Source organism: Penicillium solitum (genome assembly GCF_028829755.1).
Source record: "Penicillium solitum strain IBT 25940 chromosome Unknown utg000005l_segment0_segment0, whole genome shotgun sequence".
Classification (NCBI taxonomy): domain Eukaryota; kingdom Fungi; phylum Ascomycota; class Eurotiomycetes; order Eurotiales; family Aspergillaceae; genus Penicillium; species Penicillium solitum.
Genome location: NW_027072125.1, coordinates 1,087,681 through 1,111,246, shown reverse-complemented (window position 1 = coordinate 1,111,246; position 23,566 = coordinate 1,087,681). Strand labels below are relative to the sequence as shown.

Genomic DNA, 23,566 nt, shown 5'->3' with positions numbered 1-23,566 from the left:
GACTCTCTCTTTACTGTCTCAGATTCCACATTTTCTCGATCTCACTCGGCACTGATTATCTCATCGGGATCATAAAACCTTCAGCCTTGAAAGGTAAGCAACTCCCCTCCGATCGCCCTTTTCTTTCTTTTGTCATTTGTGTGTCATACACTCTTTATTTTCATTCCTTGCCCCCCCCCTTTTTTTTTTTGTCACAGCCTTCAGGATGTCTGTTTAATTCTCCGGAATCCATATCCGCTCAATCCTTTGGAAAATCAGACTCTTGGATCCCTGTCTTACAAATCTGGTTTGGTTCGTGCACCCCTCCATCAGGAGCCGTTCCCAACCGGCTTATATCCTTTTTCCGTGGAGGCTGCTCCTCCTGACATCATTCCTGTTTCCCTCTCCACAATGTGATTGTGATATTCCCCTTTGGATTCTGGACTTTCATCACAAAACTTCTTTTACATGCCCCCAATCAGAGTGTGGGGAGCTCCCTGTCCTAGAGGCCTGTAGTACACCCTTTCTTTGTCCTATCTTTCTCCTTGTATCCTACTATTGGTGCCCATCAGGTCCTCATGGACTTGATTTGACCTGACTGCTATGCATGTTTTGCGTCTGGATCATCATACTGAGACTCTGATAGTAATAGCCGATCCGCTGTGCTGGGACACACTTCAGTGTCGTACAAGGCAAAAGTGTTGAGCCGTATTCGCCATTTCAAGGAAATGTCCATTCGATCTGTATGTCAACTTATCTTTTTTCATTTATATTTTTGTTCTTCCTCCACAGGTCAAGTTCCTTTTTTCTAACATCCCCAGCAAACCTTGACATAATAACCACTACGTGGACTCTTCGACTTCGAAAAGCACAACTTCAAACCGTATGCGATGTCCTTATCAAAACCTACTTGGAATCATTTCGGTATTCATCAGCCGTTCCCGGAAAAGCAGAATCCCGTCGGTTTTTATCGGGACGCCCTTTCCTCATCTTTTCTTTCTCCTGTGGCCCTTTCATTATCAGCTGCCTTCTCTCCGGTCTCTTCCAACTCCGCCAATATGAATGCTCTCTCGGCAGACGAGATGGAGCGCTTTCAGAAGCTTTCCAACAGCTACCAGCCGGAAGTTCAGGTATTTGGTTTCGATTATCCCGGTCTGCAGCAATGGCTGACACCATGTCGACAGGGGCCCCTTGTCTCAACCAAACAGTCTAGCCACAGCATCGCCTTGGATTACTCGAATGCGGATCCAACTCTAGCTACAAAGACCAATGTAAGCTTTGGTGGCTTGAGCCTCCTGTGTTACCACCATGTGTCTCGCATCTAACTTACTACTTACAGGCGCTTGCGATCACCCATCCTGAATGCCGTATCATGAAAGGCGATGGGAATTGTGGTTGGAGAGGTATGGTCATCTTCATTTGATATGAGGTATATCTCATGCTAATTCTATACAGCTGTGGCATTTGGTTATTTCGAGACCCTTTTCGCCCTCCGAGACACCCTCCGGATCGAGGCGGAGATTCGGAGAATGAAGTCTCTTACTACGCTTTTGGAACGGGTTGGCCTGTCGGATTCCATCTACGAGATCTTTGTCGATGCCACGGAAGATGTCCTCAGCCGAACCCAGGCTGCTATCCAAAATGGCGCTCAAGACGAGTCTTTCCTTGTCGAGGCTTTCAATGAGGGTTACTGCTCTGATGCTATCATTACTCATTTCAGAGTAAGTTTTTTTTTTTCCCTTTGGATGATTCTCGCCCTTCCATTTCCTTGGAACGGACGTAAACTGATTGTCTCGCCTTGCAGATTTTGACTAGCGCGTGGATGAAGCTCAACCCGAACCGGTACCAGGCTTTCCTTCCTATGCCACTGAACCAGTACTGCAGCTCGCGGATAGACCCGGTGAAGACCGAGATCGACGAAGTTGGCCTCCAGGCATTGATCGACGGTGTGATCGAAGGCTCCGGATTTGGCGTCGAAATCCTTTATCTCGACCGAAGTGAAGGCGACGTCGTGACACCTCACCAACTATCTTCTAATAATCCCAATGGTGCAACAATCCGTCTCCTATACCGACCGTGAGTTAATCTAGCAGTTAATAAGTGTTGTACTGATTTTAACATTTCCCACAGGGGCCATTATGATCTCCTTTACCCAGTCGAAGCTTTGAATATGGCGCCCATAGTTAACCTCCAATACGGAATGACGTCCGACTACTCCCCCTGGGATCAAGCTGCTCTCGGGTTCGACGTTAATTCAAGCTTAATGGCCATTCCCAATCTGATGCAGGACACATCCTTCGGGATGGGCGCTCCCATGTCCCCAATGCCTTCTGTCTCGCCAACTCCTGCCAGTCCATTCCGCATGTCCCCGCCACAAGACATGTACCAATCGCCTATGCCGACCCATGCACCCATTCCGTCGATTCCTGTCTCTCCTCCCCCACAACTCCCGCCACCATCTTCTGCCCCGCCACCAATGACCTCGTTGCCTAGTCGGTCATCAGACGGTCCGCAGATTCGCCTAAATCCATTGGTGATGAAACCGAATCTCAGTCGCTCGTTGCCAGTCACGACGCCTTTCAAAAAGTGAGTTTTGTCGAGGTTATCCATAGTATAAATTGGTGTATATTGACCTTTCTCTCTTAGCTCCCCATATAACCAAGCCCATTTCCAGAACTCCGACTTTGAACCCATCCATTGGGAACCGCATGAACGAAGATAAAACTTTCGGGCTGTCGTACGTGACAAGAGCCATGAATCTCGTTTCCTTTCTCATTTTTTCTTCATGATGATCATCCTGGGTTAATTGGCTCGACTCGTATCATGGTTTTGTCAGGCGGACTAGGTCAGCACATGTCTCTTTCGACCTCTTCCCTTTCGGGTCTAGGGATCGGCTCCGTTCACATTCTCCCTCTTTCTTATCCCCTCCCTCTTCCTCGACTTCTTCTCTTCTCCTCTCAATGATTGTCCTCTTTAGCGTGGTGCAGCGCGTTGCATGGTACGAGCGTTCTCGCCCAGATTGTTTCTTTTCCATCGTTTTCAACCTCGGGGTCTTTTTTTGTTCTCTTTTCTTTTCCTCTTCATTTTTTTAGGGCTCTGGAACTGCAAGAAATGCATTACTATTGAACCATAACTATGTTTAGATATACGAGTAGAATGTAAAGTTGCTAGACGGGATACTAACTTCTATAGACTGTTATAGCTGTCCATGTTTTCTATCTGATAGAATATTCATAGATGGTGGAATATGACCTAGCCCGATTCGGATGCTCTGCAAGTTCGAACAGGATTGCAGCATCAAGCTTTGTCTATAAATCCAGTCTTCATTCTACCTCCCCGTAGAATCCCAATTTAACTATGTAGTAATCGAACACTTCCAACGTTTCCTTTCTCGGGCTCTTGGTTAATGGTACCAAGCGTCCAACCCCCTTCCTTTCATTTCCATACACAAAAGAACCTTTACATCGGCAATACAAGAATAAAACCGAACCGAGTGTCTGGTTCAACGCCTTAAAACTACTCCGTCGGACATCAATGGATGCCCGACGTTTAAGCAAGGAGTATCGCCGATCCAAACCTCGGAATCAAGCCATCGACTCTTTTCTTTACAAGGTGGAGCCATTGATAAGAGGAATGTCATCCCTGCTTCTCTGCTTCCTGATCTTCGGAGACCTCTCTCTTTTTCGACACCGGTACATTAATAGTGGTAGGGGTTTCATCCTGGTTCAATATTCCCGATGGAACTGATGATGGCAAAGGTTACATAGAACTCGTTGTGTCGACGCGTTGCATGTCAATCTCTTCCGCGATATGCCGCGAATCCTGGTATTTTGGTATATTGGTATTGTGCATGCGGATAGGATCGTCTCGCTCAATTCGGATGGAGAGCTTGATGGGTGGATATCCTCCATACAAAGTATAGCCCCGGAGCCTTGCAGGACTCGGGCTTTTATTTGATTGGATATATTTTTATTCAATGACTTTTTTTTAAAATGAAAAATACAAAGTACAAAGAAAGTACGTAAATGTGGATTTTATTTTATTTCTCCCAAATAAAAAAAGTACTTTGATCGTCAAATTTAACATATGGAGATTCCTCGGGATGACGTCGGTCGAATGTCAAGGTGTTCTAGAAGCCTGCGGGCCAGTCACTTCCCACTAAACAACCGAATCACCGTATTCGGAAGTGCCCTAATAACTTGCCACAGCACATACAGGGTATCAATCCTTGCAGAACTAGCGTATGCTGCCGGACGGGAAGGGATGTCTGCAGCCACGAGGATCGTATTCACCAGAGCGGCAGGGTAATGTTCACGCAGGTACCCAGCGACGAGATCGTGTCCGTTTGTAATTCCGCCTATAGAGTCTCAGCATGTACATCTACGTCCAGTTTGAACTAAACTCGAGACCTAACGTCTCAAAAGCCAAGGGGGGGGGGGGGAAAAACTTACCACTAGTCCACAAATTCCCATCCCTAGCAACCCTAACCGAATCATCCCACTTCGCCTCAGGAAACCTCCTCCTCATCTCAGGAACCAACAATCGCGGCGCCGTAACTTCCCTCTCCTTCGCAATCCCAGCGTACCCGATAATAAATGCTCCAGTGCAGATACTCAAGATGGGCGTGTCGGCCGCGAAATGCGCGCGCACGAAATCGAGGTATTCTTCTGCTGGTGGCATGGCTTTGGGCGGAGGACCGGGGATTAGTAGGATATCCAACTTTCCTGGGGAAACGGCAGAGTCTGTGAGTGAGTCGGTTAATTGGAGGGACATCTGCGAGGTCGTGTTGACTGTTTTGTTTGGTCCGTTGTGGGCGATGTAGTGGATCTCGCAGGGTCGACCTAGGTCGACTAGTGGTTGGGGGAGGGAGCATTCTTGGAGGTATTTTGGGGTTGTCATGTAGAGGAGGTCGACGGAAGATAGGTCGAGGAGTTGGACGGTTCCTACTAGGAGGACGCCGATTCGGAGGGGGGTGGACATGGTTGTATGTATGGTTGTATGGTTGTGGGGTGGAGGGTAAGGGAAGGTAAGGTTGAGGAGATCTTGAACTTTGGAATCTGGAAGTTTGGCTCCAGAAGAGCGAGGATTTATCACATTGCGCTGGGAAGGTCAGATGCCGATTTTCTGCACCGGATGTTTCTTGGGACACCACTATCCAGCAGATGACATGCGTGTAAAAGCCCGGGTGCTGCTCTTTAGCACTGGACGTGGTGAATTTGCACGAGTATTAGCAGTCTCCTGGCAAATCTGCGCATAACTGCGCAAGTTGCGTTGTGCTTTTTTACAGTGAAGATGGGTTTCACATGGGCAGCACAGAGTCGACAATCACCGTTGCAATGATCCCAATCGAGGTATTCGCTCATAATGAGTTCATCTTGTGATCCACCCCAATGAGTTGAAAATAGCATTGGAAAGCAATTCAATCAAAAAAAATATCCAATGTTCCAATGATATATCGGACTAAACCCGAACCCGAAACAAGATTTCCCACCTGACGCCGTTCCCCACCGGGCTTGGGGGGCTTCGGGATGACGCTGCCGAACTTCTGTAGGGTTTTGGATTTTATTTGAATTTGTCTCTGATAATAAGAGAGGTGTTTTGTTAATATTTAATATATAAACACGGTGTTTATATCGTCCCCCGTGTTGTGTTTACTTCAAGAAATCCAAATCTGTGACCCCTTGCCAAGGTTTCCTTTCCCCGCAATATCAAAACTCTCGGGAAAGTCGGTCCACCCCAAATTCGGGGAAAGCCTATGCCCCAGTTTCGGCCCTTCCCCTCCTTTTATCTTTTTCAGTTTGTGCGGAGTAGAACACTCCGCTGATTTCATTCTATCAGATGTGCCTTGTGTCTTGTGCCTTGCTCTCAGTTCTCGGAGTACTGTGTTCCTGCTTCATCTATACCCCAGACGGAGCACTCTCTTCCTAAACGGCAGAGCGCAATTATTATACTTAACTTAGAAATTATCTATATATAAAGCCTGGCAAACAGGGGCAATATCCCTTCTCACCGGCTCAGAAAATACTGACATATCATGGCTACTGTTGGAGATAGCAGCCCGAAGGGCGGCTTTGTGCTCGTCCTACAGAATCCCTTTCTCTGTGGTGTAGCATCGGTAAGTGTCTGCTTTTGCATAGGGTGTTTCTGTTGATTTATTGACCGTAGCACAGTTCTCGACCCTGGGTGGTCTGTTATTTGGCTATGATCAAGGTGTCATTAGCGGTGTTATCACCATGGAGTCCTTTGGGGCTCGATACCCTCGTGTCTTCTCTGAAAGTGGTTTCAAGGGTTGGTTCGTATCAACACTATTGCTTGCAGCTTGGGCTGGGTCCTTGATCAATGGACCTATCGCCGATCGATTTGGCCGGAAGATGTCCATCAATCTGGCAGTAGTGGTCTTCGTTATTGGTTCCGTTATCCAATGCGCTGCTATGAATGTTCCAATGCTTTTCGCTGGTAGAGCGATTGCTGGTTTGGCTGTTGGTCAACTGACCATGGTTGTGCCTCTGTACATTTCTGAAGTTTCTATTCCAGAGATTCGCGGAGGACTCGTGGTACTACAACAATGTAGGTTGCTACAAAGTTTGGATATGGTACGTCAACTAATTTGTGTTTAGTATCCGTCACTCTTGGAATCTTGTTCAGCTACTGGATCGACTATGGAACAAACTATATCGGCGGCACCAGATGTGCTCCTGATATCCCATACTCCGGCGGTACAATTTCAAAGCCTATCTTCGACCCTTACCATGATGTTCCTGTTGGTGGCTGTACTGGACAGTCCGAGGTGTCATGGCGTCTCCCCCTCGCCCTGCAGATCGTTCCAGCAGTCATCCTGGGTATTGGAATGTTGTTCTTCCCAGACTCGCCCCGTTGGTTGTTAATGAAGGAGCGTGATGACGATTCGCTGCACGCTCTCTCAAGACTGCGCCGCCAGGATCGCGATAGTCCTGTTCTCCTTAATGAGTACCTTGAAATAAAGGCCTCCATCATGTTGGAAAATTCCTTTGCGAGGGACAATTTCCCTAACCTGTCTGGATTCAAGTTGCACGTTGCTCAAGTTTGTTACGAATTCCCCCTTTGTTCGACTTCGCTAACACATTTTAAAAGTACATGTCCTTCTTCACAACATGGTCCCGATTCAGGCGGTTGGCTATTGGCTGCATCGTGATGTTCTTCCAGCAATTCATGGGTTGTAATGGTATGTAATTTCCACCACACACACATCCATCTATAGCAGTATCTAATTCATATAGCCATGATCTACTACGCACCTACGATCTTCGCCCAGCTCGGTCTAGATGGCAACACCACCTCCCTTCTTGCTACTGGCGTTTACGGCATCGTCAACTGTCTTAGCACCCTTCCCGCTCTCTTCTTTATCGACAAAGTCGGTCGTCGACCTCTTCTCATGGCAGGCGCCGCAGGAACTTGCATCTCGCTGGTTATTGTGGGCGGCATCCTAGGTGGCTTTGGTTCCTCGCTCGTGAGTAATAAATCCGCTGGTTGGGCTGGTATTGCCTTTATCTACATCTATGATATCAACTTCTCTTATTCATTCGGTAAGATCATATCTTGTACCTCTTCCCTTCATTCTCCAGCAACCAACTCACAAAATTCTCACTATCAGCCCCTATCGGTTGGGTTCTGCCTTCAGAGATCTTCAACCTCTCTATTAGGTCCAAGGCCATATCCATCACAACCTCGGCAACATGGATGTGTAATTTGTAAGTGACAGCGTTTCTAGTGAGGCTATCTGGTTCGAATCTAACAAACTACATCTTGCAGCATCATTGGCCTTGTCACCCCTGATATGCTCGAGTCCATCACATGGGGCACATACATATTCTTTGCTGCCTTCTGTCTTCTTGCCTTTGCGTTTACCTTCTTCTGCATCCCAGAAACCCGCGGAAAGGTATGCCCCGCAACCCTATGCTCCAAAGTGGGCCTATAGACCATGATCGATCATTCTAACTATTTCAACAGACACTCGAAGACATGGACCTCATTTTCGGCGACACAGCCGCCCATGAAGAAAAGAAGCGCATCAAACACATTGAAGCCGAGTTGCGCGGAACACCGATTGAAGAAGAAGATCTTATCAAACCGGTCGATGCGCATGTGGAACAGGCATGAATGTCAACGTGCAATGCAAAGAACTTACGGCGCAAACACCAACATCAGGCATATATAATAAATTAATCTTGACATGGGATAGCACACACTTTATATCAAATCCAACTGTAATAACTGTGTTCTACACAACCAGTGCGTAGATAATTGAGTCTTCCTTTATTTAGTGGTTACCACACACCACCTATCTCGCTTTAAAGCTAGACTTCGTTGTCCTTTATACATTTAAGATCGTAAACCTAGGCTTACTTGAGGTAATTAAGACTGGCATATACTAAGCTTATCATACTAGCCTTCCTTTTTATACCGTTGTCTTATGTGTGCTTGGCATTTGGCATGACTGTTCAGTAAATGGATATTGGCCCCATGCCCCTTCGCGTATACATATATATCTAGATCTCTATATCTCTATGTAGCTCCATATATCATAGACCGGGCCTGTAAGCTCAAGAAATTGCTGGATCACGAGTAACAAAGCCAAAAGGCTGTAATCTGAGGCCAGGTTAGAACACATAGAACACCTAACAAAGTTCCAAGGAAAGTTGTCTGTTTCCAAAAGGATCGCCTTTGACGTAGCAGTTTGGTTTGATTCGTAGCCATTGCGGAAAGAACGCATTTTATACAATTCAACACACATCGTACTATAATGTAGGCAATGAAAGACGCTAAGTAGCTAGGGCTTTGCTACTGTAGCGCACAAGCGGTAATACACCTTATGATCTTTGCTTCCACGTGATGCCTGAAGGATCATTTCCAATCTACTTGAAACCCTGTCCTTCCTGCCTCTCCCCTTTCTCTTCACCCGTCTGTCATGCTCCCAGAATTAAACCGACCCAATCAAACCTCCAAACCTCGGACAGGTATAATTTGATTAAAAAATGCTAAACAGAAGCATGGCGCCTATGGCTAGAAATCTATTATTCAGACGCCAGACACTCACTTTTTCAGTCCGGAACCTGCAATTCTCCACTCGACAGAGTGCGATTCCTCTTACTGGCACCAACCGGCCCTCACTGAAGCGCCGAGATGTTAAACAAGAATATCAAATCCAAAGGATGACATCAGATCATTCAGCCAGTCTTCATGAAAAAGCTATAGCGGCACTGGCCAGGTTGAGGAGTGGGACCCGCCCGCCTCGAAACCCATCCAAACGGACACCTGAGCGCGAGTCCTCGCACAACGTCGCCGATCGCCTCGAGAAAGCTTTGAACGAGGCTGGTTTTCAATCTTGGGGCTTTTCTATCTATCGATGCACATACCAGAGTGATTCTGACTGGGCAGAATTCCTCCGTCGCTATCGGTGGCATGTCGCCGACTCTCTCGAGCACTATAACGGTCTTGACCTCCTTGAGAGTTTTGAGATGACCGTTTTTGAGAATCAGGCACTATTCGGAGGTGTAGGTGTAAGCACAGGTACGGCTACTATCCGGGAACATTTCCAGCAATGGGCAACAAATGCTATTCAGGAAGAGCAGGGCGTTTCGCCTGATATGCTTGTTTTCGCCAACGTTGAAGCGGCGCGCTATAGGTTCTGTCTCTTTGTTGATGAAGAGTCGTTACAAAGTGTTCTCCAAACACGTCTTGAGGACTGCTTCAATAAAAATGCTTTCGTTAATATGCTCAACGGGTGGTGGAAAGAAGATACAATTGACGACCACGATCCCGAATATTTGGAAGACGATGAGCTGGAGAGTGTACGTGAGGAGCTCAATGGATATGATCCTATCGAAGGATATACCGTGAACGACGTTGGGTGGATGAAGGTTGCTTTTTGTGCCGCCGGGCTGGAGGGCTTTTCTCAGATGGGCGAACATGGTGGATGGGATAGATATTACGTGCGTCCTTCTGAAATCTGTAACTACATACAGTAACCCTGAATACAATAATCCACCCAGCTGCCGAAATGAAGCAGCAAAACTAGTTTAACGAAGTAGTCAATCGTGATATTAATCAATTTATACCTATCGGACCTAACCCCGTTAAATCCGTGATCTCTGTTATAAGAGTAAAAGTAACTTCCCGCTTCTAATAATAGAAACTCTCTGAGCTTCGCGAGCTAATGTTCCTATATAGGCATTTTTATGTATTTTATCTCAAAAACTGGGTTATACATTTTGAGATAACTGCTTCGACACATTTGAAGTATTCGCTAATACCCATACTTATATCTCTATTTCCAAAAGAAAATCCCTAACTTTCATTTTCCCATATACTCATCATCCTACAATGCAAGATACATACAGAAATAAAAGAAATCGACAAAACCACAGCCATTCATTCTTCATTCTGTCGCGGGGAAATTCACCCATTCAGAAAAGTCCATGCCACCCGTATTCATCTGCAAGTGCTGCTCGGCTGGGAACAGGCTTCCAAATCCGGGATCACTGAAGAGCTGTTCGGGGAACGGCATCATGTTAGGCAGTGGTTGCGGGGACATGTGCTGGTGCTGGTGTTGCTGGGGGTCGAGCTGGTCTCCGTCGGTTGGGAGTCCCTGTGGCACTGAGTGTGTAGGTGGTCCGAGGAGTCGGTTGATAACTTCGAAGCAGCGGGTTGCGAAGCGGTTTGTGCCGAGGGAAGGGTGGGTTAGGAGGGATTTTGTGGTTTCAATGTCCTGGAGCCAGGAGGTGGCTTCGGGGTTTGACGGGTCGGTCATTAGGAAGACTATGGGGATGAGGCCTGCTTGGAAGAGGAAGTAACTATTTTTCATGTTAGAAGTCGTTCTGGTGGAGCATGCGGTATGGGGAAATACATACAGCATATACCATGCCCCAAGTCTGGTACACATATAGTTCGCCATGTACTCCGAAATGGAAGAGATGGTCAGACGCGCGTTCTGGAGACAGCGCAATCGACACTCCGTCTCGAAGGGATCTTCAGACCCTGCATCCGGGCTGCCTGGGCCGCTGCCGGTAAGTGGGGCCCAGCGTCTAGCGGCCCAGCGGAGTAGGATTGGTCTGTAGATCAGAATAGTGAGGTTCCAGTTTCGCCATAGCAGGCGGTTGCGCACGAGTGCGAGAGAGTCCGGGTCTGGATGGGTTGGCTGCATAGAAAGAGGTAACTGCGGGTGTTGGAGGTAGGATGGAAGACTGTTGTACCATTCTTCGATGGGTTTTTGCAGGTTCAGTGTGTCTTCTGGAGTGAGGCTGGGGCTTGAAATGAGGCGTTGGTAGACGCTGTTGGTAAGGAGGTGGAAGCTAGCCTGGGCAATTAAGCCAGAGTAGATGGTTGGGCCGGGTGATTCGGCCGGCAAAGTTATTGTTGTGGGAGTCAATGCCTGCAATGTATTAGTTATAGCTGCATTTTTTGTGATTTATACTGGTTGCGAATACCTCTTCGTGGATATTTCGAACCTGCTTCGCATCCATGACACTGTCTTCTGGAAGGAGGATCGGTCTTCCGAAGGTTTTGGCTGCACCGCTGTCGAATATGAAAACACCCCACCACAATCTTCTGCGGATTTCTCTTTGTAGAAGACTGATCTTCCAGCCGGGGAACTCCTTGTGAAGACCCAAGCTCATGGCCATTCGAACTGCTAGACCAAGATAATTCCATCCGGTGTTGGGCTTGTTCCGTTTCTGTGCATAATTGCTCAGTAACAATAATCCTTGGACCAATGTCAAATTTCCAGTCTCAAACACAGATGCCTGTTGCAAGTATCCTCTGGCTTCTTGGTAGAATGTGATATCGAGGTCTGAGCTGTCATCCCCGATACACCAGGCTCCAAGAGCTAGTATCGTGTTTAAGAGGATATGCCAGGCGTTACCATGTGGGCGTAGGGATGGGTCGTTAAACTGCATCCGGAAAGTAGGCTCGTGAATAAACGGATAGCTGGTATGATAATTGAGGAAGAAAGCGTCGATGAACGCTTGTTCGATCAGTCCAGATGGGGCACTGTCCAGAAGCTGTGCTTTGAGAGGCACGCCTCCTGACCTTGCCGAGCGCACAGGTATGTTCAGATCAAATCCATGATCAAAAAGTGCTCGTAATGGTACAACACTTGAAGACGCTCCTGTGATATATGTGTCAGCTTGGAAAACGACAAGCATAATCCATAATGGATATTGAACGGACTAACCAAAGTAGCCAGCTCCTTCGGGCTTAATAGATAGCGCGGCCATGCCGTCTGTCAAATCACCAAGCGTAATTTCTTTTTCAGCCCAGTCAAAGCCATCGGCTTGCTGTGGGAGAGCTTCTGGTGCTGGCTCGGCCCGTTCTGGCTCATGTTTGGGGGTTGAGTGCCTTGAAGAGGACTTGGATGAAGGGGCCCTTGGGACCTCTGGGTTTTGTAAAAGAGAGCGGAGTGTAGCATCCAGATCGCCACCTGGGAAAAGCCTTCCTAGGGCTGTTTCAAATGAGTGTAGGCGATCTTCAACATAGGTTAAGTGTCTGAAGTGGCCAAGTTAGTCTTGTCTTCAAATACAAAACATTTTTCTATTCTGGTCACTTACTGCCGAGTCAGAGGACTTCTGCTGACTTTGGGGCTGTATATACATTCTTTGTTCAGCTGTCGGCATTGCAGACAGACTGGTCGCTCTTTTGAGCACTATAAAACCCGGGTTAGATGGGGCAAGGCCTGCATGTGTTTAATAAAGAAGGCACTTACTCTTGACTTGCGCAAGCGGCATTCGTCGCACTATTTGGACAGTCAGACTTCAACTCTAGCATTTTATACCTCAGCTATCATGCAGACGGATCAATACATACAGCAAATGAGTGGGAATCACGAGTGCTAGCCATCTTTATCGAGGTAAGTTGGATGTCTCGTATCTTGTATCCAATGCGCTATGATCATACCATACAACGGCAGTCATCTGTATAAAAAGTTAGCTAATGCATTTGATATAATGCACAGAAAATGCTTCGCAAGACCCCCACATCGGGTATCATGTATAGCACATAAGCATGGTAGGGCTGGGATGTGTATACACATAGCGGTGTGGAAGTGATCTCTAGAATGGAAAATGTACTCACGATCGGCACTAGAGCACAGCCTCTTGCAATGCGATGGATAAGATGCATCCATCGCTCCCCTCGATGGTGGGGAAACCGGTCAGGTGATACGTGCAGAAAACTCATATGGGTGCCTCAGGCATACACTTTTTATAATTTTGATCGCAGCCCTTGTTGACTGTTTGGTATGTTATTTCAAGACTCAGATGCTGTATTATTTGTAGTTTGACTTTTATTAACTCCATCGGTTGGGATTTCAAATGTATGGTGTGGACATTGAGCGTGAAGTATACAGCAGGAACTATATATATTGCTTGCATACATCGTTCTGACAACATTTAATTCAGATATTTTGTGTAGGAAAAAGCCGGAACTCAATAGAGGTTGACGTTTGTATTATATTCATACTCAAGAGAAAATAAACCGAGAAATAACAAGAGAAATCAAATCCCATGCAATATCATCTCGAAATCCTATGTCTTGGCATGGCTGGATACTGGAGGGGCCAATCACAAGCCGGAGACATTTTTTCTCGACATCATCTCCACGACTCGATCAGCAGCAACACTTCCAAACAAAGACTCAATAATTGGAGAAGAAGGAGTGAAATCTGGCCTAGTCCATCATTAACCTGCCAGGAACAAAGGACGGCATTGATATCTGCATCGAGGCGCAATCATGCCCTCTCAACCCCCACTACCGCCCCTCCTCGCTTCATATGTATCAAATCTGCCTGATTCATCTCTGACGCTAGTCTCTTCTATCCTTGGTGCAACTTCAAACTGGCTGGCCCTGAGATTTCTTCATGCTGCGCTGAGCTCGCCGAGCCCCAATGTGGCATTTGGCTCAGATGAGCTGCACAATGGCATCAAGAAGAAAGTGGTGCTGGTAAGCTTCATGCGGAGTTATGAGTTCTGGAGGACTGAGGCAAAGCGACTGGTAAGTTAAGGCAACAAATTGACTGACATTTGAATTTGGAACATGCATTTCTGCGTTCCATTTCTTATATCATTCATGTATTGATACATCCTTTGATCGACATCATTAACCAGATTTATAGGGACTTGACCTTGCACGCCTGGCAGATAAGCAACAATTTGCATTCATAGATGGCCTGTCTGAGCTGTTCTACGCACCGCAAGCCACAGCAACTCCAAGTATCTCACCGGCTGGTCTGGGAAGCAGTCCACGCACAACGCTTCCAATGCGGTCTGCACCTGGTGCCGTACCTGGAAGGTCACCACAGCCGGTGACACCAACAGCCACAGGAGTGAGAGGAAATGTGACGCCGAAGCAGGCTGAACCTGGGATTGCAAAGAAGCTCCATTTCTCTGGTCGTGGTCTTGCCTCCCTTGACGCACTGGAGAAAGATATCCTATCAGTGATTGAACAGCAAAAGAGTTCAATGGAAGATGGTGATGAGCTTCTCCTCATTATAGACCAGCCTGACCTGCTCCTTGCTGCGACAGGCCCAAGTATGGGAATCGGAGCAACAGAGATGTCGGAGTGGATCACAGCGCTACAACAGGTAAGGCCTTATCACTTATTGATAGGCAAAAACAAGGTTTACGGTTACAGGGCTGACTATTTGTTCGACAGCATGCACATGCTACGGTTTTGACGTTAGCTACGGATGCCCCATTAATACACAATGCATCTCCATCGGGAGAGCAGCTGGCTACGCCAATAGAGACAGGACATGCGGCACTCGTCATTGGGCTGGCGCATCGGGCTAGGTCGGTCATGCAGCTCCGCACTTTGGATACTGGAGCCGCAAAGGATGTGAGCGGGGTACTGAGAATCAGTCGAGGTGGTGGGCTGAACACGAGTGAAGAAGAGAGCCTGGAAGAGCGAGAGGTGTTATACTTCATTCAACGGGATGGCGGTGTCAAGGTGTTTGGTCGTGGAGAATCATGAGTCGAGACTGTATACTATGGGTTAGATGTTCGCTAGAGCCACGAGCTTATTCGTAACAGCCATTGAATCATGTCGAATTCAAGTATCTCCGTCTTTTCAGTCGAAGAACCTCGTACTGAGTAGAACAGATCATGAAATGGTAGGAAGAGTCTTCACATTGTATCTGTCATGACATGGGATATTCGCCAGCCATAAACGAAAAAAAGGAAATTCATTCACGCTTTCCCAGGGTTTTTTTAATCCAGCTCTTTTCCGTAGAAAAGAGCCCCTCAACGAAACTTTTCCCATCGTCTCGCAAGTTCTACTTTGTCATCCTCGGCGTGGCAAAGAGAACCAACGTGATCGACAGTTGTACACACCAACAACTCCACGGGAAAGCGATAAGAGTCCGGAACTGCCATTGCATTTCGAGTAATGCTATCCCGTAATGCTAATTCATGTCATGCCAGGATCCCTCCCCTCATTCCTATTCCAGCCTCTCCGATAACGAAAACGCGACGCCGAGCGGACGAAAAGGGAATCTAGTTGGTGACGGGGCCACGGGCACCCTTGGGGGTACCGGTCTGGAAGCCGTTAAGGAAGCGGCGGTGGACATCACGCAGGGAGCGCATGCGGCCGGAGCCGGTGGTCTTGCGGCGCTTGGCCTTCTCACCCCAGTTGACTGTTCGTAGAAAAAAAATCCATGTAAGCCAGAGTTCTCGACTTGGTGCCCAAATTTCAAATAATGGCCACCATTCACATCACCAACGTTCTCGGGAGGGGGGGGGGTATTTGCGTACACTTGCGGGTCTTGGCAGCAGGGTAGCCGCAGTTGGCACAAGTCGACTTCTGGATATGGAAAGACCGCTTGCCTGTAGAGTCGTAGATATCACCGGTTAGCCCTTGTCCTTGCTAGGTTGTGTGGTTGTCTTCGCCGTAATCGCTAATTCTGTCTTTCGATGTAGAAATTTGCGACTGCGGGTCGGATGGGTGGGATCGTGAAAAATAGGTGTAATACGTACCACAACGACGGCACAAAGTGTGCGTCTTGTTGTGGCGCTTTCCGAAGCTTGAGGTACCCTTAGCTGTGGCGGTTGTTAGTTTGAAGTTATTCGACGCTGCGGAGGATCGCGGTGCGATGTTTCGGCATCGGACGTACTCATCTTGAATTATGGAACTGTGGACGAGGATATATGTTAGTAAATTGACGGGGGTGAAGTGAGCACTGGTGAAGGGACCAGCATGCGGACGTACCTGGCAATTCCGTTGAAGGGGCTGGTTGTCGGGTCGTCGTCGCTAAGCGTCTCGAAACTTGCCCAAGATCTGGCGATTGTGCTCTAAGCGAGTGCGTTAGTCAATCACGTGGGACCAGGGCTTGTCTGGATCCCGTGACCTACTAACCCTCATTGGATTCAGATGGTCTGTGCAGATACCGAAGTCACGTGACTCTAATCCGTCTTGGAAAGCCAGCCAATTATAGAGTTGTTCATTGATTCATATTTATTTTATTTCGTTTATGCATATTCTTGAGGCGGGGATTTACAACCATGTACACTGAAAGAGGTGTATAAAAATATTGGGTTGTGCATTTGCTCACTGTTTAAACAGCACATCGAGAGGGTATTTTAGTACATCCGAACGCCCATGCAAGTAGTATATGGAGAACATCATCAGAATCAATCTTTCCCTAAAAATTTCGCCATAGGATCCTCAGCAGCCAAACGGCTCCGCTTGTATGACTCAAATTCCTCCTCTGTGACGCCTGATTTCAATTCCTCCAGTGTCCGCTTTTTCCCATTGGTGTTTGAATCCTGCTCTTGATCCTTGCCGTCGGCTTGCTCAGACTCGCGAGCGAGATCCGCATTTTCAGCGCTCTCGGAAACCTCGTCATTGTCGTCAGCTGCTCCAGTCATCATCAACATGTTGCCTTCTTCCTCAAAGGCCTTCTTTCCATCTTCCCCTGTACAGTAACTGTTCTTCACAGTGGAACAACAGCATGCATATCCCCATTTGAATTGGTACCACCAGCTGCCGAAGACCGAAGTATGATTGTTGACCATCACGTCTTCCGGGTATTTGGATTTGGTTGCGTTCTTGGGCGCGCCCTTGATGGCACCGCTCTCATCATATTCAATGAATCGCTCGTTTTCAACGACCATCGTCTCTCGCAGCGCACTTGGTTTCGAGTGCTCCCCACCACCGTATTTATCCAGGAGAGCCTTGCGATGCGCCTCACGCTTAGCTCCAGTATCAACTATCTCCTTCTTTCGGAGAACTTCTCCAGATGTCGGATTGGCTTGAATATGTAGTTGAGGGAGACCCTTTTCTTGTGACTCCCACGCATATTGCTGGGCTTTCTCGAACTCCGCAGCATCGCCCGAAGCACGGACGAAATTCTCCTCTGCGACCAGTGCAGCGGCCTGATCATCCTGCGCGCCCATGTCCACCATTCGGCGTGTCTTCGGGTCGTATTTGGCGGAATCAAGGTCCAAGTTAAGCAGGTATTTGGCGGTATCTTCTCGAATACGAAGGTTGCGGGTTGCGGTACTCTGTTGTCGTCCCATGTCGGATTCTTCGGCGTACCGGATATCTGAATCGGGGGCTTCATCGCCATCTTCATCGGCCTGAAGTTTCTTGAGATTCGAATCATCCTTCGCCATTCGCTTGATGGCCTCCATCTCTTCATATTCCTCGACGACCTGGCGATATTCGGTGGCATCGTAGCCGTTCCACCTATCTCTTTTGGCGTCCCACCCCATATCGACATTTTGGAGAAGTTCGTCCGCCTGGATATCCTTTCCAGTCCATTTGGCGCCTTGCTTTCGGGGTCGACTCAGACACTCTTTGGTTTTGTGTGTCATCGCGCCGCAGTTTTCACATGCGCCTTTGCGGTATTTGGTGGCTGCTGGGCCCGCACGCTTTCCTCGATCATACCATTTTGACTGATCAGGAATCGCCTTTTGGAGACGCTGATGCTCCAGGTAATCGTTGTTTGTCTCATCGTCGACGTAGAATGGCTTTTTCGAGATGAAGGATGGAATGTACTCGTTAGGCGTTTTTGACGCCACATCCGCAGGCTTTCGCGACATGACGGGTAGGTTCAATTCGAAAGGGACGAGTTTTAATTAGGAAAGAAAAAGAAGTAAGTGAGAAAGTAGATTGAGCCACCTGTAGTTCTTTCTTGTCGTGAGATGAAAGATGAGTGAAGTTGCGATAGGCTTGGCGGGTGGAGAATTGATATGAAACACGTGACTAGGCGTTATCTCGCGTTGTCATGGGCATACCTCGGTCGCGTTTCTCAACTATTTTTTACTGAGATGCCAAACAGGACACACATGCGATAAGCGGTGCGTGAACCATTTATCCTTCGCAATGTTGCTGTGGCTTCTGGTCGCCACACACCAGAGCGATGGAGCCATTCCGTGTGCGTCTCAACTGTATCGATCATTACCAGGCGACCGCGTCGGAGTTGGATCCTCCACTTCCTTTTCGTGATGAGGTCTCAGAGAAAGATTTTAAGCCCAAGGTGCCTGTCATTCGAATATTTGGAGCCACCGAGACTGGCCAGAGAGTTTGCGTACATGTCCATGGCGCGTTTCCATACCTCTACATTGAATACAACGGATCCTTGGCACCAGAAGATGGTTAGTGATAGTCATATTCATGATTTGATGGGTTGACTTACCAAATTGTAGTAAACTCGGCAATCAGAACTCTTCATCTCTCAATCGATCATGCTCTGGCGGTCAGTTTTCGCCGAAATGCATATGACCGGAGGACGGCGTTTGTGGCCCACATCACCTTGGTGAAAGGAGTCCCGTTCTATGGATACCATGTGGGATGGCGGTTCTTCTTCAAAATTTACCTCTTAAACCCCTTCCACACAACTCGCCTGGTTGATCTTCTGCACCAGGGAGCTGTGATGAAACGTCCGCTTCAACCCTATGAAGCACATGTGCAATATATCCCGCAATGGATGTGTGACTACAACTTGTACGGATGTGCAACGATGAACTGTAGCCAGGTCAAGTTCCGAGCACCGGTGCCTGAGTATTTCGAGCTCAGCAATCTAGCCCATCACTGGCACGATCGCTCAATCCCACCCGAGAGCATACTCGATCACCCTGCATTGCAGAAGCAAAGCAATTGCGCGTTGGAAGTTGATATCTGTGTTCAAGATATCCTGAACCGCCTTGATGTAAAGGAACGGCCTTTACACCATGATTTCACTGAGCTGTTGAAACCTGTCGCGGTTAACGAGCGGCTCGTTCCTAGCATGGCTGGACTGTGGCAGGATGAAACTCGTAGACGCAAAAAGAGGATGGGAATTACTGATCCCGGAAGCACCCCGTTTGGACCTGAGGAATTGGTTTCGATGTCCGCGGATCCAAGAGATCAGTCGAGAAGTGGTTGGATACACGAGGAAGAATTCCGTGAGATGGCTGCTCAGCTTGCTGCTAATGAGAAACACCAGGATGGCAACAATGATACGTCATTTGGGACATTCTTGGATACTGACGAGCTACCCAAAAATGTCAAGTCTGCGTTGGATAGTATTGAGGACTTCTTTCCCGACAGAATCAGTACTTTGGCCTTTGATAGCAGCTTTTCTCAGCAATCAGTCGAGCAAAAAGTACCGGAAATCTCGGTTGATGAGGGTCTCGCTTTGTCCTCTCAAAACGACGGACAGTATTACTCAGATTCTGATCAAGGAGGGAACTCATTGGAAGGGCGAACCGAACAGGATCCTGAAACGAAAGAGGATCTGCTGGGCGAGAGCTTTTACGATGAGGTCTTTGACGAAATGCCCTTTTCAGATGTGGCCGCACCTGCGGAGCCTGCTGAAATCAGCAATTCCAAAGCAACTATGGATGGTGTCTACAAGGAAGGAATTTCTGTAGCCCAAGAAAAAAGGCCAAGAGACCTGAGTCAAAGCAGAAGTGTAGCCCCTAAAAGACCACACTTCGAAACTCTCGATTCCCCCCATTCGCCTACCAAAAGACCTAGGCATATGGCCAAACACGGTATGTCCGACGGGCCATTGGGATCATACAACACGCGGAAGCACCAGCAAAATGAAAAACAGAAAAATGTCTCCTTTGATAGCAAGTTGGATTCACACGCGGAAACCCCGTCATCAGAACCAAAATCATCTTCCTCGCAGAGGACAATCCGTCCAAAGGCGGATAGTTACACCAGCGGGTTGAAATTCCCGGTAGTCAAGGACCCCGGTGATCCTTTGACCATTTTGCGCTACAGCCAAGATGAGGCAAATTCTTCAAGAAAAGACCTCGAGTCATCCCAACACCTCTGTTCTTTCCCTTCCGGACCTGCCACGGAATTGTCAGGCGGAACTAATGAAACTCAGAGTTCCTCAGAGCTACATTCGTCTGCAACAGTGATGGGTCCAGTCTCTCTCGATCCGCATCTTGCCGAGACCATGAAAAACATCCATGAATCATTCAATTTTACGCGAAACAGATCATTACGTTTCTTCAAATTTGCCAGCCCAACTTCCACCGAAGTCGGTTCGACAATAAATGAACATGGACGTCCTTCTGTTGTATACCAAAAAGCATTTTACAGTGATGAAACGGATGTGCCTGAACGACCACGAGAATATGGTGGCAGAGAATTTCGGCTGGAGAGCAACACAATTCACTATCTACCCGATTTTGACCCAACGGCAGAGGTACCTGCAATGTATGGTGAGCAGATACAAGCAACACACGACCAAGATCAGCAAGGAAAGGTTGATCAGCAACTCCGAGAAAGGTGTACCGCCAGGGTCTGGGAGTTTGCACCTGTTCCGCCAAGTCGGTCGGAGGTCATACAGTGGTTTGAAGAGTTGGAGGCCTTGCAAGAACCCAACCAAAAAGCAGCCCAAACCATACCTACTCAAATGAAATCAGACTTCCTCTCACAGATTGAGGGCCCCACACAGAAGAACGCACATGGCTTCAAATACTCGCAGCATGGAGTGTCCACTAGCGTGGAACATCAAGCTCAACACATGAGCACAATGAGCTTAGAAGTGCATGTGAACACGCGCGGAACTCTCATGGCCAACCCCGAAGAGGACGAGATCACTTCCTTGTTCTGGTGCATCCAATCCGAAGACGAGGATCTTGAAGTCAATAGTCATCTTCCAGGAGTTCATGTTGGGATGGTTTACCACGGCGAAGGCGAGAGGCCGGAAGCCAAAATTTCCAAGGCATTGACAATTGATGCCGAGTGCGAGCCAACGGAACTGGACCTGATAAACCGACTCATAGACATTGTCCGGTACCACGATCCGGACATTATCACTGGATATGAGGTCCACAATGCCTCTTGGGGATACGTGATTGAGCGAGCGCGCAAGAAGTACGACTTTGATATCTGCGAGGAGCTTTCAAGGACCAAATCCCAATCTAATGGACGATTCGGCAAAGAAACAGATCAGTGGGGGCACAACCACTCATCATCCGTTCGCATCACTGGGCGACACATATTCAATATCTGGCGTGCTATGAAAGGCGAGCTGAATCTTCTACAGTACACCATGGAGAACGTCGTCTTCCATGTCTTGCATCGCCGAATTCCTCACTATTCCCCCAAAGACCTGACGAAATGGCACCAAAGCGGCAAACCTCGCAATCTCCTCAAAGTCGTGGAATATTTCACCTCTCGTGTGCAAATGAACCTGGAAATTCTCGAGGCCAATGAATTGGCACCAAGGACAAGTGAGCAGGCGAGATTGCTGGGTATTGATTTTGCCTCTGTGATTTCCCGGGGATCCCAGTTCAAAGTTGAGTCTCTGATGTTCCGAATTGCGAAGCCAGAGAACTTCCTGCTCGTCTCACCAAGCAGAAAGCAGGTCGGACAGCAGAACGCACTAGAATGCTTGCCTCTGGTGATGGAACCACAAAGTGATTTCTACACTAGCCCACTTCTGGTGCTTGATTTCCAGTCACTGTACCCGAGTGTCATGATCGCGTACAACTACTGCTACTCAACCTTCCTAGGCAGAGCAATGCACTGGCGTGGACGTGATAAAATGGGGTTCATGGATTACAAGCGCCAGCCCAGACTGCTCGAGTTACTAAAAGACAAGATCAACATCGCACCAAATGGTATGATGTATGCGAAGCAGGAAGCACGCCAGTCACTGCTAGCAAAGATGCTCTCCGAGATTCTCGAAACCCGCGTGATGGTCAAAAGCGGCATGAAAGCCGACAAAGACGACAAGGTCTTACAGCGACTCCTGAACAACAGACAACTGGCACTTAAACTGATTGCAAACGTCACATACGGCTACACATCAGCCTCATTCTCAGGACGAATGCCCTGTTCCGAAATCGCCGACAGCATCGTCCAAACCGGACGCGAAACCCTCGAAAAAGCCATCGCCTTCATCCACTCCATCGACCGCTGGGGCGCCGAAGTTGTCTACGGCGACACCGACAGTCTATTCGTCTACCTAAAAGGCCGGACGCGCGACCAAGCCTTCGACATCGGCGAAGAAATCGCCCAAGCAGTAACAGACTTGAACCCACGTCCGATAAAACTAAAATTCGAAAAAGTCTACCACCCCTGCATCCTGCTCGCAAAGAAACGCTACGTAGGCTTTAAATACGAGCACCGCAACCAAAAAGAGCCCGAATTCGACGCAAAGGGCATCGAAACCGTCCGTCGAGACGGTACACCCGCCGAACAAAAAATCGAAGAAAAAGCCCTAAAAACACTCTTCCACACCGCAGACCTGTCCCAAGTGAAATCTTACTTCCAGCGCCAATGCGCAAAGATCATGCAAGGCCGCATCTCCATACAAGATTTCTGCTTTGCACGCGAAGTACGGCTGGGAACGTACTCCGAGCGCAGTCTACCCGCCGGCGCGGTGATAAGCACAAAGCGCATGATGGAGGATCCACGCTCGGAGCCACAGACCGGCGAGCGCGTGCCGTACGTTGTTGTCACCGGTGCGCCTGGGTCGAAACTTGTTGATCGGTGTGTTTCGCCGCAGACGCTTTTGCATGATGCGCAGCTTGAGATTGATGCGGAGTACTATATCACGAAGAATATTATTCCGCCGCTGGAGAGGATTTTTAATCTTGTCGGTGCGAATGTTCGTCAGTGGTATGATGAGATGCCGAAGGTGCAGCGGATTCGGCGAGTTGAGGGGTCGGCGGTTGCGAGGCCGAATTCTCGTGCTTGTGGGGTTAGTAGGAAGACTCTTGAGTCTTATATGCGGTCGTCTTCGTGTGTTGTCTGTCGGTCCAGGTTGTCTGATGCTGCTGTGCCTATTTGTGGGGATTGTCTGCAGAAGCCGCATCTTACGTTGCTTGATGTTGTTTCGCGGCTGCAGAGGGCGGAGAAGAGAGTTGTTGATTTGGAAGCTATTTGTCGCTCTTGTATGGGTGTTTCTCCTGGTGATGAGGTTAGCTGTGATAGTTTGGATTGCTCTATCTTTTACTCGAGGACTAGAGATGCTGCTAATTGGAGACACTCCAGGGCTGTGTTGGAGCCTGTGGTTGAATTACTGGAACGGAAGGGAGATGAAGGATTGGATTGGTAACCTTTTGGATACACCTGGGCACGATGTTTTGAAGCAATTGGAGGTTTGATT

The 23,566-nt window shown here is 48.1% G+C and overlaps 9 protein-coding genes across 9 annotated transcripts; 5 read left to right on the top strand and 4 right to left on the bottom strand.

Annotated features, from left to right (window-relative positions):
* Window positions 1-800: 800 nt before the first annotated feature.
* N7455_008029 (OTU family ubiquitin thioesterase) lies at window positions 801-2,836 on the top strand. The gene is made up of 6 exons (XM_040955660.2): window positions 801-1,109; window positions 1,164-1,250; window positions 1,319-1,382; window positions 1,435-1,700; window positions 1,784-2,055; window positions 2,110-2,836. Exons 1-6 carry the CDS (start codon window positions 870-872, stop codon window positions 2,567-2,569), a joined length of 1,389 nt encoding a protein of 462 aa, XP_040813896.2. The 5' UTR covers window positions 801-869; the 3' UTR covers window positions 2,570-2,836.
* A 1,160-nt stretch (window positions 2,837-3,996) lies between these two features.
* N7455_008028 (uncharacterized protein) lies at window positions 3,997-5,022 on the bottom strand. The gene is made up of 2 exons (XM_040955704.2): window positions 4,431-5,022; window positions 3,997-4,336 (listed from the first exon to the last, which is right to left on the bottom strand). Exons 1-2 carry the CDS (start codon window positions 4,957-4,959, stop codon window positions 4,128-4,130), a joined length of 738 nt encoding a protein of 245 aa, XP_040813946.1. The 5' UTR covers window positions 4,960-5,022; the 3' UTR covers window positions 3,997-4,127.
* Window positions 5,023-6,013: 991 nt separating this feature from the next.
* On the top strand, window positions 6,014-8,115 carry N7455_008027 (sugar porter family MFS transporter; the record flags this gene model as incomplete). The annotated part of the gene is made up of 8 exons (XM_040955717.2): window positions 6,014-6,094; window positions 6,150-6,546; window positions 6,597-7,039; window positions 7,090-7,180; window positions 7,236-7,541; window positions 7,610-7,706; window positions 7,768-7,894; window positions 7,966-8,115. 8 exons carry the CDS (start codon window positions 6,014-6,016, stop codon window positions 8,113-8,115), a joined length of 1,692 nt encoding a protein of 563 aa, XP_040813881.2.
* An 890-nt stretch (window positions 8,116-9,005) lies between these two features.
* Window positions 9,006-9,983, top strand: N7455_008026 (uncharacterized protein; the record flags this gene model as incomplete). The annotated part of the gene is made up of 1 exon (XM_040955525.2): window positions 9,006-9,983. One exon carries the CDS (start codon window positions 9,006-9,008, stop codon window positions 9,981-9,983), a length of 978 nt encoding a protein of 325 aa, XP_040813939.2.
* A 333-nt stretch (window positions 9,984-10,316) lies between these two features.
* Window positions 10,317-13,107, bottom strand: N7455_008025 (putative C6 transcription factor (Gal4)). The gene is made up of 8 exons (XM_040955598.2): window positions 13,084-13,107; window positions 12,817-12,923; window positions 12,716-12,745; window positions 12,561-12,655; window positions 12,188-12,498; window positions 11,442-12,121; window positions 10,866-11,386; window positions 10,317-10,808 (listed from the first exon to the last, which is right to left on the bottom strand). The coding sequence occupies exons 2-8, from the start codon at window positions 12,847-12,849 to the stop codon at window positions 10,394-10,396; spliced, it is 2,085 nt and encodes a 694-aa protein (XP_040813846.2). The 5' UTR covers window positions 12,850-12,923; window positions 13,084-13,107; the 3' UTR covers window positions 10,317-10,393.
* Window positions 13,108-13,740: 633 nt separating this feature from the next.
* On the top strand, window positions 13,741-14,979 carry N7455_008024 (uncharacterized protein; the record flags this gene model as incomplete). The annotated part of the gene is made up of 3 exons (XM_040955698.2): window positions 13,741-14,001; window positions 14,123-14,590; window positions 14,662-14,979. 3 exons carry the CDS (start codon window positions 13,741-13,743, stop codon window positions 14,977-14,979), a joined length of 1,047 nt encoding a protein of 348 aa, XP_040814005.2.
* Window positions 14,980-15,500: 521 nt separating this feature from the next.
* N7455_008023 (60S ribosomal eL37 domain-containing protein) lies at window positions 15,501-16,365 on the bottom strand (the record flags this gene model as incomplete). Its single annotated transcript, XM_040955657.2, has 5 exons — window positions 15,501-15,640; window positions 15,759-15,830; window positions 15,981-16,135; window positions 16,213-16,295; window positions 16,360-16,365. 5 exons carry the CDS (start codon window positions 16,363-16,365, stop codon window positions 15,501-15,503), a joined length of 456 nt encoding a protein of 151 aa, XP_040814009.1.
* A 269-nt stretch (window positions 16,366-16,634) lies between these two features.
* slu7 (mRNA splicing protein SLU7) lies at window positions 16,635-18,047 on the bottom strand (the record flags this gene model as incomplete). The annotated part of the gene is made up of 1 exon (XM_040955574.2): window positions 16,635-18,047. One exon carries the CDS (start codon window positions 18,045-18,047, stop codon window positions 16,635-16,637), a length of 1,413 nt encoding a protein of 470 aa, XP_040813978.2.
* Window positions 18,048-18,367: 320 nt separating this feature from the next.
* On the top strand, window positions 18,368-23,515 carry N7455_008021 (DNA-directed DNA polymerase zeta catalytic subunit REV3; the record flags this gene model as incomplete). Its single annotated transcript, XM_040955588.2, has 2 exons — window positions 18,368-18,602; window positions 18,654-23,515. The coding sequence occupies 2 exons, from the start codon at window positions 18,368-18,370 to the stop codon at window positions 23,513-23,515; spliced, it is 5,097 nt and encodes a 1,698-aa protein (XP_040813877.2).
* Window positions 23,516-23,566: the final 51 nt, after the last annotated feature.